Source organism: Syngnathus acus, chromosome 4 (assembly GCF_901709675.1).
Source record: "Syngnathus acus chromosome 4, fSynAcu1.2, whole genome shotgun sequence".
Classification (NCBI taxonomy): Eukaryota; Metazoa; Chordata; class Actinopteri; order Syngnathiformes; family Syngnathidae; genus Syngnathus; species Syngnathus acus.
The window spans coordinates 913,773-932,218 of NC_051090.1; the positions used below are offsets into that span (position 1 = coordinate 913,773).

The following is an 18,446-nucleotide window of genomic DNA, read 5'->3' on the forward strand; positions in this document are numbered from 1 at the left end:
GTTTCTGGGTCGGCCCCTGGCGGGCGCTCTCCGGCCAAATCGAATGCAACGGTTCCGCTCGAGACAAAAAAGTGTCGTGCAATGTATCTAGTTGGCCCTATGAATAGTTTGTGTGCCTTGCGGTGCTCTTGTTTACATACGTGCTGCTGCTGCTTGCGAGTGTGTGATTGCACATAAGCTCTGGGAGAAAACGCGGCTCGATGACAGGACGCCATTTAGTCGGCCGCCACATGAAAAGCAAAGTGTTTGTATTTCAGCGTGCTCCTGATGCCAAATAGCACAACACTCACCGCAAGACAATTGCCTACAGAGTAGGACATTTTGCTTCTCTTTGTCCTCTTAATATGGCTCACGCACACAGTTCCTGGAGCGTGGAGTTTTCCCGGAACACGTCAATGCCACAGGAATCAATTTGCAAAATACTACGTGTGTCACGTGATGTGAAATGAAATTTCATTTTAATTTCATTTTTTAATTTAAAGTTAATCGTTGCCAGTGAGACACGGCCATTGCTCGATGACACGATGATTGTTTGCTGGTCCAGTCACTCGCGTAGTTTACGGCCAAAGGAATAAACAAATGATTGGAAATGTAACTCCGCATTGTGCCGTTACCAGGCAATTCCTATTTTTCATAGGTCAATGTTTGGTAGGTATTCTATTTCCTTCAATATCCTCTATCCGCATGCAATCATTCTCTCTGTTCTGAGCTTTTTTCTCGATATCCTCTCTAGCCTAGATTATTTCAACGAGAGCTGTACTAAACAAATCAGCTCTTGCACAGCGGCTTCTCTGCTTGCTCTCAGAAAGTTTGCCAAGAATAACAAGCTTTATTGTCCCGTATCAGCCTTGCCAATACCTCCCTCCCGCCCGCCCACATGGTGGGAGGGAGGGAGGCTGCTACAAAATCAGCTCGCTTCATTTTCTTCTTCAAGGACACTTTATAGGGACACCACAGGCACGCAATGACACCGACCTCAGTGTCGTCTCAGTTTGACTTAACAAGCCTTCCAAGCAGATCCTCAAGTGAGAAGATCAAATACGTTGGCTAGCCAGCTCCCAACACAGGCGAGCTGACCTATCATTGTAACCTCAGTTCATTTCTTCCTCGATTCTATTGAAGTACTTGTTTAGCTGCAGTTTTGTTGTCTTTTGATCGGCGTTATGTTAGTGTTTATAATTATGGCACGTCATTAGACAATCGAGGGAACACATCGTCATTTTCCGTGGCATGGGAAAGTTGCTTTTACCCACAATGAAATGTACTTTTCTGCTGAGCGTGAATTTATCCATTTGGCCAGTTTTGAAGATGACAAATGCATGATTACGCTTGTTTGTTGTTCCATTCAATGGTTGATTGTCTCCGCTTTCCTGTCTTCCAGGGCTTTCATTTATCCGCCTTGAGACCCCTATGAACAACATCACCACTTCTCTGGGCCAAACGGCCGAGCTGTTCTGTCGCGTATCCGGCAACCCGCCACCGACGGTGCGCTGGCTTAAGAACGACGCGCCCGTGGTACAGGAGCCACGGCGCGTGTCGTACCGCTCCACACCGTACGGATCCCGTCTTCGCATCCGCAATCTGGACACCACAGACACTGGCTACTTCCAATGTGTTGCTACCAATGCCCAGGGCACAGTGTCAACCACCGGCGTGCTCTTTGTCAAGTTCGGTAAGAAAACCTACTTCAGAAAAGCACAACATGACGGACGTTCCTACCTCACAACCAACACATTGGACTCAGCTGCAGTTAAGCCTCTTGGTTCGATTGAACTTTTTTCTCAGATTCTGCTTTTCCTGGAGCGGATCTGGCTCCACTTAACAACACTCAACCTATTCTTGCTCGTAGCTGGCAGCTAGCGCAGAGACAAATCTGGTTATAATAATATTTCTCCCCTTCCCTTGGCTTCTCTTTCAGATCCGCTGCCTACGCCTCTACCGGGACGGCCAACGTAAGTAGTTGAATCTCCCTCTATCTGTCTATTGGCCTCTTGTCTGGCATTCCTAAGGGTCCAAATTAGGATTTACATTTGAGCCTGGTGATGCCATATTTCATAATGTTTGTATTTTGTTCTTTTCAAACACATTGTGCTGTGTTGGCAGGCACCAATTTAAAAAGAAAGTGCCACCCTGCAGTGTACACCAGTAATGATACACATCGTATAATTTTTTTTTATTATTGGTTTCACTTTTGTTGTGGCCAAATGGATATATTGCCAATGGCATTGAGCCATAAAATGTGCTCTGAATTGAGCATCACATGGTTCACATTGACTATGAGTTTTGCACTGCTACTTTGTTGTTGTTTTTTGTGTTGATTGAAATATGTTCATTGCAAAGTCTTCATCTTTGCCAACTAGCGTCCCAGGAATTGAAAATGAAGAAGTAGCCTAAAAGGTCGTTTGCCCACATACAATATAAAACAATTGTATTCAATTTGTGTTCGAAACGCTGCTTGTTTTTTAACAAATCAATGTTATGGCTTTCTGGAGCAAGCACTGTATAGAAAATGTGTTTGCCACCATCGCAAATTAACACATGATGTTTTAGTTATACATACCTACATAAAGAGTGAAATGTTTGTGGAATGATGCGGTGGGTCATTTCTTGGCCACAAGGCTTGAGGAAAGCATCGACCCAAGCCAAGACACAAAGAATGCTAATGATGTTCTCCTTTAACTCTTGCTCTGCAAGCCAAGAACTTTATTTCCCAAGAAGTCCTAACCATTCCTTGAAATCACACCTCACATCCTCAATTTTATGACTTGAGTCCAACTAAGTTCAAATCCACTTCAGTCCAGTGTTCATGAATATGTCAACAGTTATCTTCCGCCCAGAGACAGATGAGTACCTTTCCACAATGGGCTTCCATCCCCGCTCTCGTTCCTTCACCTTCATCCTCCGTTTCTCTCGTCTGTCTGCATCGCTCCTGTTTTTATAGAGCCTGAACAAATACAAAATGTCTCGCCTGCCAAAGAAAGACCCCCCCCCCCACCCCGTCGCTCTCTCTCTTCCATGCCACACTTCCCTCTTTTGCAGGAAAAGAGAGAGCAGTGATGGAAACGTCGGGAGGGTGAAAGAAAAACAGTGTTAGGCGAGTGGGAGGACGACGGTACCATTAACACTTAGGCTGCGTGTTGTTCTTTGATTCCCGACTGCGCTGGGGTGTGATGATTTGTGTTTTGCTGAAGGAGGCTTTGCTTGTAAGCTCACACACATCAGCGTCAGCTAATGACTCAGGCCTGTGTTTTCAACTCTGCTCGGAACATCTCATCCACACCACTCCGTTCTCAACGGCTGGGTCGCCACCACAAAGCCGCAGCATTCTAATGGTCTCCTTCAAATTCATCCCGCTGCTGCTGAGTCAAGATGATGAAGTGTGGATATGACCCAGGGCTTTTGAAATATGGGGGGGGGGGGACAAAGAGAAGCGCCATATTTGCCATTTCTTCAAACTACAAAATGGCTGCTTTTTTTTTTCTCTCTTTTTAATTTGACAAGAGCAGTCGAAGGACTAAATGGAACATGGCCGCAGAGAGCCGAAGTCTCTGTCTGTGTTTACAATGTGCTTTTCTCCCTGTTTGAAAAGATTAATACCACTACACCTTGGCTGCTGACACTGTTTATATTTCTCTAAATGTTCTGGGGGTTTTTTTTCCCCCCGCAGTGTTAAACAAGAAAAAGACTTAAATAGCACACTTTCTCGCTTTCGTTTCTTTCTCTGCTGGGTTCCAGCGCACTTTTAATGCCTGAGGGGTCAGAGGTCACAGGCATTCTCCGCTTGCTTTCCAGCCTTGCTGCTCATTTCTCCAGATTCTCTTTGATGATATTATGGATCATAGCTGTTGAGACACATTGTTCTTAAACTGTTGGACTATTTGTTCGTGCCGCTGTTGGAAAGTTGATTCTAATCGGGCTTGCTTGGCCTGTGCTCCACTCTGAGCCAGTAAATAAATCATTTTGAGGAAAAATTCATGTCATCAATTTTGGAATAAGGCTGTAACGTAACAAATGGAGAAGTGCTATAAATACTTCCAGATGTACTGTAAAAAAATCACTACATACATCACAAGGCATACTGTATTTTCTCCATTACCCAAGATGACAAAAGTAAATCAGACTTTGCAGCACTAGTGCAAATCCTGGAGTTAAAAAAAAACCTCATTATCTGAAGTGTTGTATTATCTCACATATTGTTAGTGTTTCTTTCCAGATGGCAAACTTTGAATGACTCCAGCAGCTGACATTGGCAGTTACAAGTCTTGAAATATGGGTGGCAAGAATATTTTCATCTCCAGGCTATTTATTGTCAAAACAATGCACTTGTCTCGCTACATTAGCTCGTCAGTGAACCACATGTTCAACACTGGTCCGACTGCTAATTGTCTTGAGCTCGATGTTGTGTTCAGATAAATCTCATTAGTTTTTGCAAGGCGGTTGTCTTTGGTTTGAGATACAGAAATTGGAAAGATGCAGTTTTACAGGTCTGCTCTCTACTGTTCTGATGGGCTCTTTGCATGGAGTGTGAACTTGCCTGTGTGCTGAACTGAGAAGGTCTGGATTTGGGTTTCACTTCTCCTCACCTCAGTGCCAGTGTCAACACAGCGGCGCTGCTCAGATTGGCCAGGATTGATGACGATCTGCTGCACAAGCACAAGCGCAAGCGCAAGCGCAAGCACAAGCGGTGTCTGCTGTGGCCGTTTCAATTTAAGAGCTGACAGGGCCACTCCACTGGCTTTTTTGGGATGCATTGCTCCTCAGCCACATGCTGATCCACTTGAACGAGCCACCTCGGACTCGCGCGGGGGGTCGGCTCCTTTTAATTTGCTGTGGAATCCTATTAAGAAGTATGTCGCTGAGATTGTGACCTACTTATTTCTTTACTTCTTTACTTCTTTATTTTACCATATCAATATTTTGCCTTAAAACTGCCTGCAAAGTTTCAATGGTGGCACTTTAAACATTAATTCTCTTGGGATTATTTTTTTTTGGATTGAGTATATGTAAATAATATTTTAAGGAAAGTGGCTGCCTTTGTGCTTATGTTTGGATTGCTTTAAATCACAAAATGTAAGTGGATGTCGTTCTTGACACATAGTGCCAACCAGTTAGCTCTTTCACACTTCTGGCGTCTAACATACAGAGCGTGTCTCATAGCCACGCACACACACACACACACGTGACACACTTGCAGCCCCGCATTAAGCACCGTCAAATAGGTGCACACACAGTTCCTCTTACAAACTCTCTCTCTCTCTTTCTCTCTCTCTCTCTCTCTCTCTCTCTCACATGTTTGGTTAAGGCCTCGACGGGTCTTAATTGCCGTCTTGTTGTAGATTCTTTTTAGCCCGGTGCTGATTGATTGGGGATCAGAGCCCTAATATGGCTCATAGGGGATAGGGCCTTTGACACGCTCTGGTCCCTAGGCGCCAGTACTACTTGAAACTAGAGATGCTTCCAGAACCCCCTCTACCACAAACCTGGATGACTCTCTCCTACTTCATTTCTTGAAGCGTCACAGACACCACAGGATGGATGGTGGCGTATGAACACACGCACGCACACATGTGGTCTCGATGGTTGTGCTACCTGCTTATGCCATAATCCCAATTCAAAGGAGACATTCCCTTCTAGATATCTCTTAGTGTGGTACTCTTAGTTGGAACAGGCCCCACTTCCTGTTTCCCAGAATTCCCGCTTTCTGTCTGACGGCGATCCTGTTGGCAGGTCTGCGCAAGGTCACGTCTGGCAAAGTCTGTGCTTTCGACAAAGCGTGTTCATGTATGTGTGTGTGTGGTTTGTTTGAATCGTGGTTTCTCCCAACGGGTCACAAGCTTGAAATGGGGTATGCGCTGTTCCCCTGAACTCTGCCCCCTTAACACGCACGCACACACATTTTAAAAAAACATATATGCACAGAAAGTGTTCTTTCTTTGCCCTTGGTGCTGGCGGAGTGTATGAGGGCAGGCGACAAAGTCTACCTTGAGCATTTCCAAGTATAAATAGCGGCTTTTGTTTGTAGGACTCAGATGTGACACGTCTGGGCCAGAGGTTATTCATTCATTTGTAGACCTTTAGTTGATCAATGCAACTTGCTCTAACGCATTGAATCTCTATTTAGCTTTTATCAGTAATGGCACTTTTCACATTTGATTGCATTGCAATGATTTTACCACAGCTAATCACGAACAAAATCAAATTAAAAAAAATATGCCTTCATTTATGCTTTAATTAACTGCTTGTTTTCTTTGCAGGCGTGTCAGATTTTTTGAAACAAACTCCACATTGTGCTTCTTTATCCGTTGGCCATCCTATGTGCTTTAGCAATTGTTCATTCGCTCCCATCAAGCAATATTTCAGGTCGCTTGTGTGGAGACGTGTGTGTTCTTGTTGGAGAAGCACCGTCGGTAAGCAGTCAGCAAAAACATGTGTACTCCTGTCTTTGTACACGCTGTCTGCTTTTCTACACCCAGATTGAGCTCTGTGATGGGAGCAGTAATTCTCTCGTAAATCATGCAGAAAAATGTTTCTGTATGATTTACATTGCGGAGTGAGCAAGTTGGAAAATTGACACAATTCCAGGAACAAATGCTAAATATATTACTGCTTTCGTTGATATTGAAAGCGTGTCTGTTTACCTGCATAGCATTGCACAGATCATTTTTTTGCTTTCGCTTTTTCATTATATTATATAATTATATTATAGTTGTATTTTTAAATTTTTAAGTAGGACAGCAGATTAATCATTGGTCTTTATAATGTCACATAAAATTGCCTTATCTGTCTTTTCTGAAGGTATTTCTTCTATATACTACACACACGTGCGCATGGTGTCCAAACCGCAACACATATTCAGGTTGCTAATTAATAAGATGATTGACAGGCACACTTCCTCCCTCCCCAGCGGGATCTGTGATCCAAAGCAATGCCAAGAGTGGTGTCAGGGCTATGCTGGAACAACATGAACAGTCTGTGGAGCCAAAGTTTGGACATTCCCGGTGAAGGTGGCTGGTTAAATCTGCCAAACACAAACTAGTGCTTATAATGCATCCATCCTTTTCCGCGAATTCTTCCTAGACTGGGACATTTTTTTGGAAACACAAAGTGTGGGTTTTGTGAAACATATAGGAAGTGTATGCAACAGAAGACACATGGACACCACAGCTAAAGGATCTAAACTGGGATGTCTGTCATAGCATCCCGGGATGATAAACGTGACAGATTTGCCTCAAGTTCCTGTGCCGCCACCATCCAAAAACCACGTTTCCACCCAGCTGTACAGTTTAGTTTGGTTGACCCTTTCTAACCATAATCTAGGTTGGTTTTCCACTTCAGGGTGTGCACACCACATGACTATAGTTGCCTCGTCAACAGAAATAGCATCACAAAATGCTAGTCAGTGAATACAACATTGAGGTATGGTTTCCTCAAGAAACATCCATAAATAAGAAACATGGCTTTGCGGTCGTGTTGTATTCTTTCCTTTCCTTTCCATTCCATTCATGAATGTTCCAATGATTGATTTTATGGATGGTCATGAAATGCAGATCTGCATCAAGCGCCATGATCACATCAAGTCTGTCATATTAAGTGAGCGAACATCCTGTTGATTGGTCTCCAACTCGCTGAAGGACTGGCCTGGCCGTTCCTCTCCTGCCTTGAGTTGCCTCTTGTTTCCCGTCTACAGTAAATCTCTCGCTTCTTGGCTAACAGAAGCTTCTTTTAGTAAGCGGCTTGGGTAAGACGAGGACCCTTTCTTGCTCTGTTGTGCCTACCTCGGTTGCCCTCCCTCCCTCGCTCGCTCGCTCGCTCGCTCTTGATTCTCAGTGCGGTCATGGGCCACTGGCAGCCACCGGCAGCCACCGGCAGCCACCACAGACCTCAATCGACCTCAGTCAACCTCAGTCAACCTCAGTCTCTCGTGAGCATTTTGCCCGCCTGTCATTGAGAGATCATTACGTGCTGCGACTGCGTAGTAGTATGTGGTCTGCATTTTATCTGGAGTTCCATCGTCCATGCCCGTATTCAGGGTCTTGCACCTGAAATGTGCAGGATGACACTAGTAACGGCAAGCAGGCAGGCATTCAGCACATCGTTTGATCCTAGATGAGCTTTTAAGCAACAACGGGAAGCTGTGATGAAATATCTGAAGCTCGGTTCCTCCTCCAAACGTGAGCTCGCGCTTTTGGCAGCTGGTCTCCTCTTCACTCAGCAGCCACGGCAATGGGAAATGTCTTCAGGGATCCGCCAAAAGTGTGTTACGTTTCACGTCCCCCGAACTCCATCGCTCCGTGTCTCTTTCCAGAATTTTACACCCTCCAGTGGAGTAACCTTGACGTTTTACATTGAAGGATGTCTATTTTTTTTGACGGCTGCCTTTCTTACATCCTTTCTTCGATGGCCGTTTTTGGAAAGCCTCGTAAATGTGTCATCAACCTGCGAGGCGTATTTCATAAATTGTGTCTGCGCTTTCACCGGCGCCACCCAGGTGTCCATATGGATGTGAGTCAGCGCGGTGCCGCAAGAAAAACACGGCCGCTAACACAGGGCTTCCCTCAATGAATAATGAGATTGGGGAAAAACATCTTATTGAACAATGAATCAGTGTCTTCGATTTGTCACTTGACTTTTGTCTGAATTGAGCCTGAATTGTGTCCTGCCTGCAAATGGATAGTTGGAGGAACCTAAGAAGGATGAACCTTGCTGCTTCCTTTGAAGCTGTTTGGATTGGCTGCAGTTGCGTTTTCCTGCTCGGACTAAATGTTGTCCTCAAACCTATTATTTGCGTGTCTGTGGCAAAAATCTTCCAGCGGATGTATAGACATTATCTTCCGTGACACACCGTAAAAGTGACCTCCTGGCTGCGAGGACATAGCTGACTAAATATCGGGTGTGTTTTTCCACTTTCCATTTCAACGGTAACAAGCCGAGCGATCAAAAGTCTCAAATTCTTTTCTGCATGATTCCACTCTGTCAGTGATGATTTGCACCTTCATAGATGAAACTTGTTGCCAAAGGAAAATATCTGAAGATGTGCGTAGCTTTATAATAAAATACTAATCTGTGTACTGGCAACCGCAACATTTTTAATGTAGCGACCAAATTCCCAATATGAAGGGGGAAATAAAAAAAAGTCATGTTATCACATTGTTGTGGTCATAGTTTAGTGTGTTTTGGTTCTATGCCCGAAAGGTCCATTTCGACGTGTCTGGACACATAGAGAGAGCTGACCTTGACCTCTCCGTCACTTAACACTCCTTCGAGAGAGGGAACCTCATGACCCCCGTGCTCACTCCATGATGCCCTCATAATTTAAGGTGGTGGTGTCACTCCCTACTAGCTTCTTTGAAGCATTTGATTGCTCTTTTTTGCCATTGGGGGGGAAGTTGATGTCATTTGCACAGAGCTTTTAAAACCGAAATGACAAAGAAGCATTAATAAAGGTTGAAATGGAAATGAAATATACAGTGTAGACTGCTTTGATTAACATAAGAGTCCTGCAATTAATTCTAATGTTTATTTTTATTGCTTCTGTTTCAGAGAACTCATAATCGTAAATCTGGAGTCTGATATTTTCTTTAAAAATGCAATAAAAGTGGACTTTTTATTTTTGCGACGGGAGATTTATGGCACAACTGTAGAGAAAAGCACTTGGTTTAAATAGGTGTGGGTTCATGGGCTTGTTCTTCGGTCCGCCAATAGTTACAATATGTTTCTGTGATGGGGGGGGGGGGGTTAAGGCCATACACAACATCAGCTCGCACTATCCTCCTATATTGCCTGGTCGGTCTTAAGGTCCCATATGGCACAACTTAGAGCACATGACATAGTGATCTCACACCGAGCCAATATTCAGCATGTGGCTTTTTGGGGGGCCTGTCCTCGCACAGCGCCATTTCTGAGGCCCAATTTCAAATCTCAAAGCATCACGCTGTTGCTTTTCTGGCTCTCGTTTGGATCAAAACAAAACATTGGGAAAGGGCGCATTGGATGTAAAGTCGAGGTTTTACATTTAGTGGCCAAAACATCATTACTTCTTCCCTCCCTCCCTCCCTCCCCCATCTTTCTTTGGTGCATATGTTTCCGATTATGTCTCATAAGGATATCTCGGTGGCGTAAACTGTAAAAAGTCCAAACACTCAAACATTAATTTGTCATGTAGTTTACACCCCGAAGTGAGCTGTGTGCTTTCGAGCCGGATCATTTGACTTGAAGTGAACTTTAAACCTGCAAATAGGCAAACTTTGCTTGAGCTGCGGTTCACTGGCCGCTTGTTTTTCATTCACAGGGGGCTCTCTAGCGGCTCAAGTGTGGAATGGCATTTGGTGTCTTCATTTTCCAGACAGACGTCACGTAGATGACACTTGTAGCAAAAGAGAAATCCATTTTTATTTTGTTTCAGTTTTTTTTGTTGGTTTGTTTTTCAGGGATGATTTTGACGAGGAGGGCTTCTGCCAGCCATACAGAGGCATCGCCTGCGCCCGCTTCATCGGGAACCGCAGCATCTTTGTCGACTCGTTGCAGATGCAGGGCGAGATCGAGACCCAGATAACAGGTGACAAACAAACGTCTGATTCATCAATCTTAGGTACATATCCATTGTTGGAGCATCAATTGTTTCTACACTTAGCCAGCCTTCGATTTCTTTCAAGAGGTCATTTTTTTTTATTTTAAAATCACTTTTATTTGAAGAACTCACGCTCGTGGTTTGGAAAAGAGCCCATTTTGGGCATTCGCCTTTAATTGCCTGTCCTCTCCCCCACGAGGAGCTGCTGCTTTAGTGATAATCCCCAGCGCCAAGAAGCATGTGTTTGCAATAAGCGGCCAGTCTATGAATCATGCTCTCACGCATTGCAAACTGCACCTTTTTATTGTCGGTTGATCACTTTCATCCTTCAAGCATGTGCACGCTGAACAATATGAGGAGAGCAGAAATGTGAAATACTCATGCTATTGAGTGTTCAAAAATACAATGAAATCCAAATAATCATAAGAATTGCCTGTAGTGTTTAACCGACTTCCCGTTTCAGCGGCCTTCACCATGATCGGAACGTCCAACCATCTCTCGGATCGCTGCTCTCAGTTTGCCATCCCGTCCCTCTGCCACTTTGCCTTCCCGACGTGTGACCGCAGCTCGGGGGCCGACAAACCTCGGGACCTGTGCAAGGACGAGTGTGAAATCCTGGAGAATGACTTGTGCAAAACCGAGTACATCATCGCCCGCTCCAACCCCATCATACTGAAAAGACTGAAGCTGCCAAACTGTGACGATCTGGCAGCCTCGGACAGTCTGGAGGCAGCCAACTGTCTGAGGATCGGCATCCCCATGGCGGAGCCCATTAACAAAAGTAAGGCGCAGATATTCCAAAGAGCTGTCGTGGACGATGGCACTCCATCCTGATTTTCTTCATCAAGGCAATTTTTGATCAAACGTCTTCTTTGTGCTGGGTCAGATCACAAGTGTTACAACAGCAGCGGCTCCGAATACCGCGGCACCATCAGTATGACCAAGTCGGGCCGTCAGTGTCAACCGTGGAACTCCCAGTATCCTCACAGCCACAACTTCATGGCCGTCCGCTTCCCGGAGCTCAACGGGGGTCATTCGTACTGCCGCAACCCGGGAAACAAACACGAGGCCCCCTGGTGCTTCACGCTGGACGAGGGCGTCCGCATGGAGCTCTGTGACATCCCCATCTGTGGTGCGTTTGCATTGTACACACGGATGAAACATCTCCCCAAAAGAAATGACCATCAACACGTGTGATTTGATTCCCTTTGATTTTCTGTAGACCACAAGGAGAAGTCTGGTGGTGGCAACATGGAGATCTTGTACATTCTGGTTCCGAGCGTGGCCATCCCGCTGGCCATTGCCTTGCTCTTCTTCTTCATTTGTGCGTGCCGCAACAACCAGAAGTCGGCCAGGCCGCCTGCCCCTCGCCAGCCGAAACCGGTGCGTGGGCAGAACGTGGAGATGTCCATGCTCACGACAGCATACAAGCCAAAGGTACGACGTGGCATCCCAAAATGTTACCTTGAACGTATCGTTGTACTTTTCTTCTCCCATCAATATTTTGTGGAGTACTCCACGGAATCCTCCAAACAATCAAAACGATGAATACTAATTGAGCATTAGCTACTTTGGGAAAATGAGCAGTTGCGCTACATATTCACATTCTTCCTTTGGAGCAAGCCCGCGGTGACTCTAAACAAAGTCTTGTGTTTGCCTTTTGAAGTCATAAGAGCAGACTGCAAGAGGGAGTCATAACACAGCACGTCCAAGTGTGTGTTAAGGCCAATAGCTTGCTGACTGCTGCGCTTGTACAAGTGTGTGTGTGTGTGTGTGTGTTGTGAGAATCTTCATATCCTTTTCATCAAAGCGAACCCGGCAGGTTGCGGAATGTTTGAGCGCGCTTCTTTTTGTTGCTCCCACACTCCTCCAGCAGCAGCAGCAGCAGCAGCAGCAGCACACCTGTGTTCAACGTGGAATGCGTCATATTCTTGTCAATTTCTGCAGAGACAAGCATGCATTACGGCAGAGGTTCCTTCCTTTTTGTTGAGATGAGGGAGACGGAGGGGCCGGGCCGAATGTCGCCGGGCTCCTCGCTGTGTTTGACTGACCTGGGGTCAAAAGAAGTTTGGAACCGCGACAGCCATGTCGTGTCAAAATTGAAGGCTCCGTGTGAGAGAATGCCATCTTCCAAAACATTTGGAAATGATGCTTCTGACCATTTTCACAAGAAGTGTTCAGATGATGTTGACATTTCATAGCATAATGCTGTTTCCTTAAAACCTGAAAAGTAAAGTATAGGCTTCTCTTTCCTCCCTGCCACTTGGCTTCTGCACAGGGGTCAATGGCTGTGACACATGTACACAACACTGACACACGCACACACACACAAAGTAAGGAGGATCTGAGGCTTTGGCTGGAGTGGAGTGGAGTGGGAAGAAAGGAAGAAGGCCTGAAACTAACTTGTAACTCAAAACATGTGTGTCACGTCACATCACGCGCGCACTCAGAGCTCGGTCAGCCAGGCGTGTCATTGCACCGTTTGACAAGCCGTTGGCTCTTTGAGTCAGTCAATGTGAAATGATATGACAACATTCTTTCAAGTCAAATTGCACCCAAAAATCCACTGGAGGTCTCTCGCGGTTCCGCGCATGATTAGATGTTTGATTACTTTCAAGTATCTTTTTCTCTCATAAAATGCGATGGCTGAAAATGTGGCCTCGTTACAGCAGTGTTGCTCTCCTCAAATATGAAACCGAGTGTACTTGGCATATGTTCAAAGTTTTCCATCCAAATTGAAACAATTAACGCTGACATCTCTTTTTGCATTTGTGTGCTCTGGTTATGTTTGTGCTAAAGTCGTACACAGCCAGAAATTGTGATCATACAACTAGGACACCATTTTTATTGTAATACATGAAATATATAGTTTAATTACAAACTATTTCAATTAACCAGTGGAACTATACAGAATGGATAAGAGCGCCACCTGTTGGCTCGGTTGGTTCAAAGCACCTGTGATTAAAGGCAAACTATAATGAGTCATGATGTCATTGCTTTTCTTTCTCAATCTCTCTCTCTCTCTCTCTCTCTCTCTCTCTAGAGTAAGGCCAAAGAGCTTCCCCTGTCAGCGGTCCGTTTCATGGAAGAACTTGGAGAGTGCCCACTGGGGAAGATATACAAGGGTCACCTGTACTTGCCGGGCATGGACCAAGCACAACTGGTTGCCATCAAGACCTTGAAGGACGTCTCCAGCGTCCAGCAGTGGAGTGACTTTCAGCAGGTACGCTATGACCATATTGATATATACAGTGTGGGATTGGGGACTTTTATTTCCAGAATGAAGTCTTAATCTTTAAACAAGCAACTAGCTGAATCGTAAAGTGGGTTTATTTATGTTCTTTCTACTCATCTTACCAGTAGTGGCTTCCTTGCTTTGGTGGAGGAGCCACACACACTGTGACAAGCTGCACATTTTCTAAAAAGAAATGTGGCATTAACAGCCAGTCACGCATTTCTACACGTTGCTTTGCTGCCAGTGGAAAGCTCTGTCTTCCCACAAGCTCTGAAGCGTGTCCCGTTTTATTTCCACTTTCAATGCGGTCGCCGAGCCAATGACTGGATGTCATGAAAAAAGATTCTTCGGCAGATGTTCCCCTGAAAATAGTTGAACATATAAACAGTCATTGGCTATTATCGGGACGTCTAGGTACACGTCAAGCTTCGAAGGAAGACTAAAACATTCCCATCTGGCGTGTCGGAAGCCCAACGTGAAAGCAGGCCATTATGTGTTGTCATTATTTTGGTTGCTGATGCAGGAGGCGGCCGTGCTGACGGAGCTGCAGCACCCAAACGTGGTGTGCCTGCTGGGTGTGGTGACACAGGAGCAGCACGTCTGCTTGCTCTTTGAGTTCCTCCCTCAAGGCGACCTTCACGAGTTCCTCATTATGCGTTCGCCACATTCCGACGTGGGCTGCAGCAGCGACGAGGACGGAACCGTCAAATCCAGCCTGGATCACGGCGACTTCCTGCATGTGGCCATACAGGCAAGACTTGAATCCTCTTTCTTTTCCCCACAAACAAGTGAATGTACAAATTACTTCGATGAAGTCTTGCTTTTCTTTTTATAGATGATGCATTTTGTCGACCTAAAATTCATTCCATGACGTTTCCAGAAATGTAATGACCAAGACAGTGACCTCTCAAGGCTGCCATGCATTGTTCATAATGTATATCATACATGCAAGAATCACATCCTAATGTCGTTTTTTTGTTTTGCCTAATGCAACCCAGGTTGCTGCTGGGATGGAGTACTTGGCCAGTCACTTTTACATCCATAAAGACATTGCAGCGCGCAACATTCTAGTCGGCGAGCAGCTCCACGTGAAGATATCTGACCTGGGCCTGTCCCGAGCGATCTACTCGTCAGACTACTACTGCATCCATCCCAAAACGCTTTTTCCTATCCGCTGGATGCCCCCGGAGGCCATCGCCTACGGAAAGTTCACCACAGACTCGGACATCTGGTCCTTTGGGGTGGTGCTGTGGGAGGTCTTCAGTTACGGCCTGCAGCCTTATTATGGCTTCTCCAACCAGGAAGTGATGGAGATGGTTCGAAAAAGGCAGCTGCTGCCCTGTCCTGAAGACTGTCCGCCGAGGTACAGTATGTTTGCGTCTGCGCGCCTTCACTGGATGCAAGTCAAAGAGTTGACAACAAATGATGTGTGATGTCACTTAGATTCTACGGTTTGATGAGCGAGTGCTGGCAGGAGGGACCAGCGCGAAGACCTCGCTTCAAGGACATCCACAACCGCCTCCGAGCCTGGGAGGGCCCGTCGTCTCACGCCAGCTCCAGCACGCCCTCTGGCGGCGGAGGCAACGCCACCACCCAGACCACCTCGCTGAGCGCCAGTCCCGTCAGCAATCTGAGCAACCCTCGCTACGCCGCCGCCGCCGCCGGTTATCTCTACCCGGCCCAGGCGATCCCCTCGCCGGGCCAGATGGCTCAAATGCCAGCGTGGGCATCCATGGCCATGCCTCAAACGCACCCGCGCTTTATTCCCGTCAACGGCTACCCCATTCCGCCAGGTTACGCGGCTTTCCCCGCTCATTTCCCTCCCCCGGCGCCCCCCCCGCGGGTCATCCAGCATCACATGCCGCCGCCTAAAAGCCGTTCGCCCAGCAGCGCCAGCGGCTCCACCAGCACGGGTCACGTCAGCGGCGGTCCCTCCACCACGGGCTCCAACCACGAGGCCAACACACCGCTGCTGTCACACTGTATCATGCCGGGAAACGGCGGAGGCCCGGTCCAAGTGTACGGACAGCTATCTCAGAAGACCATGGGACAGCTGGACCACATGCAAACATCAGCGCTGCTCGCACCTGACTCGGACGCACTGATGTACAATGACGCTGTCATCACTGCAGACCTGTAGATTTAAAGAAAAAAAAAAAACGCAATTGCTCACTGTCTCCCACTTGTGGCTGGCTTGAGAAACGACGTTGCTTCTCATCCAGCTACCCAGGCAAAGACTTAAATGCATGAAGACTGGCCTGTGGCAACATTTGGGTCTGCAACAACCAGCCACCATCCATCCATCCATCCATCCATCCATTTGTCTTTGGGTAACCCGGAACCGGCGCCGGCTTGACTTTGAGCGAGAGGCGGCGTCCACCCCGGCCGGCCAGACTGGTTGCCAGCCAATCACACGACATTTAAACAAGTGTACTTTATATCATACTGTTTCAAATGTTGCCTTGTGTATAAATACACTGCGCAAGTCCTGAGTGAATGAGCGGATGAAATGCAAAGTTCTATTTTCAAGACATGAAGACCATCCATCCAAGTGTAAGTGGAATATTGCAGTCCAAATTGGGCCAGTTACGCTAAAACCCAAAAGCATGCGACAGGTGGAATTCAATCCACCAAAGGTTCTCTCACGTTTGGTTTTGTGCATTAATCAGGCAGCTAAGCGCATCTTTGCCATGTTGACACGCGGCACGACACCTGAATGTCACTTGCAAATACACCTTTTCTACTTTCTGCCTTAGTTTCTGCAAATATGACAGGAAGTGCCTCAACGCCGCCATTCTTTTCCCCATCTCACAAGAGTGAGTTTTGTACATTTGATTTCCGATTGGTTATTATTTTTGAATATTTGAATTTTGAAGGAAACTCTCCTTGTTTTGTTACTGCCACATGAAAGACGTGGCGAGTCGTGCTACCTTTTTAGGAGGAATTATATGATATGCATGGATTTTAGTGGCCTCTACCAGAAGAATGTTACAATATTGAATTAGACTGAAGAAGAAAAACAATGGATGGCCTTTAAAAGGATTCATGTTTGCGCTGGTGGAGAAAAGACGTCACAAGTGTACTTACTGTTTGAACATTGTCATTTTTGTCTTTAGCAGTATCTGATGATCAGTTGGAAGCACGTGAATCCCACAAGCCTTATTTGAACGTGTTCCAGAGCTCTACTACCTATGAAAGCGACAATCACTGCCTCGTGTTCTCACCATTTTTCTCTCTGCGCACATTGAGACCATTTGCTAATATTCTTTGTTTTGGAACAATCCACTGTTTGTAGAACAGCGGAACTTGATGATGACATATTTGGCATTTTCATCTTCAGGCCAAAAATAATTCAACAATTTCTTTTCCAGGCAATGTTTCCAGGCTCAGTCATATTTGTCAAGAATTTGGCCTCTTTGTGATGTAGCAATGCAAATACCACTTGTATGCAAGACTGTGAATTTTAATCAAATCAAAGTCCTTTTTGTTGGATAGAACTATTGTCATTTTGTGTTTTTTGAACAAACCATAAAAGTCCATTTTGAGCGTTTGAATTCATCATGGGGTGCCAATTTGAGCAAGTTTACATGTTTGTACCGTTTGACCAACAGGGCAATTGTTTGTATGAATATTTTTGCACAGGTGTTTTTGTATTGCAGTCATTTATTAAATGATGTTTGCTTTACGCTGTGCTTGAATGTGAGATAGGGAGACTCATATGCGTCTTTAGGAAGCTGCAAAGTTTTGTTCAATGGGTGACAGCAACAACACACACCACTGGTTTCGTTTTTGATGTTGGCTTGTTGTTTCTTTGTTTTTTCGATCTTTCTTCCCTTATTGCCTTATTTCTTTCTTTCTTTCTTTCTTTCTTTCTTTTTTCTTCCCTTCCTTAACCTTCCATAACCTTCCTTCCCCTTCAGTTCCAATGTTCTGCTGCAGATGGTATCCTTGAGCTGTGTGGAATTCGGGAGAGTCAGCTGGTAATAACATTACGGCATGACTCCATCTGTTTGGCCTGTGAAAGAAACATGATTCTGCGCGCGTGTGTTGTGCACTTTCGATGAACTTCTTTTCTACCATTAGGTTTAGGTTTATTCACGCAATATCCAAGACATATAACATGATACAACAAACAGTATTACACAGTCGGTTGCGTGAAAGGTCACCCCAAGCAAGCTATTTAAAGCTGCCTTTCTATATATATTTCAAGTGGTCTCAAGGCACGAATATTGTTTTGTTTTTTATTCAAGGCCCGGAATGGCGAACCAACAAAAGTCTTTGATTTAAAAGTAAAAACAATACTCTGAAATAACTTCAGCACAAGGGATACTGATCCTGTATTTATTTCTGATAACTTGGCAACTTCAGCACAAGGGATACTGATCCTGTATTTATTTTTGATAACTTGGCACAAAGAGAGCAAGCAGCAACTTCCCCAGTTATCCTCCCCTTTTATTAAGAGAAAAGGAGGAGCAGTGCAATGACGGTGCAATGCAGAGAGGCAGACGCGTTGATTTTGGGATGAGGACGCATCCTCATCCCCCGTTGAGGGAATATCTTCCACTCTTCAGAGGTTTGACGCGTGGATACCGAAGCAGTTGTTAACAGGGAGTGAATATTTATTTGTAATTTCATGCAATATTG

The 18,446-nt window shown here is 45.5% G+C and overlaps 1 protein-coding gene and 1 long non-coding RNA gene across 2 annotated transcripts in view; one reads left to right on the forward strand and one right to left on the reverse strand.

Moving 5' to 3' along the window:
• The window catches only part of ror1 (receptor tyrosine kinase-like orphan receptor 1), a 50,209-nt gene extending 32,722 nt beyond the window's left edge, over positions 1–17,487 (forward strand). Inside the window, exons 3-12 of the mRNA XM_037249070.1 lie at positions 1,382–1,672; positions 1,919–1,952; positions 10,428–10,555; positions 11,031–11,348; positions 11,454–11,699; positions 11,790–12,004; positions 13,611–13,790; positions 14,326–14,553; positions 14,801–15,165; positions 15,246–17,487. Coding sequence (XP_037104965.1) covers positions 1,382–1,672; positions 1,919–1,952; positions 10,428–10,555; positions 11,031–11,348; positions 11,454–11,699; positions 11,790–12,004; positions 13,611–13,790; positions 14,326–14,553; positions 14,801–15,165; positions 15,246–15,942 — 2,702 coding nt within the window. The 3' untranslated portion in view covers positions 15,943–17,487. The remainder of the gene's footprint in view (positions 1–1,381; positions 1,673–1,918; positions 1,953–10,427; positions 10,556–11,030; positions 11,349–11,453; positions 11,700–11,789; positions 12,005–13,610; positions 13,791–14,325; positions 14,554–14,800; positions 15,166–15,245) is intronic.
• LOC119121486 lies at positions 9,225–17,990 on the reverse strand. Its single transcript, XR_005097686.1, has 3 exons — positions 17,923–17,990; positions 10,244–10,247; positions 9,225–9,237 (listed from the first exon to the last, which is right to left on the reverse strand). It is a non-coding gene; the product is annotated as an uncharacterized LOC119121486 (long non-coding RNA).
• Positions 17,991–18,446: the final 456 nt, after the last annotated feature.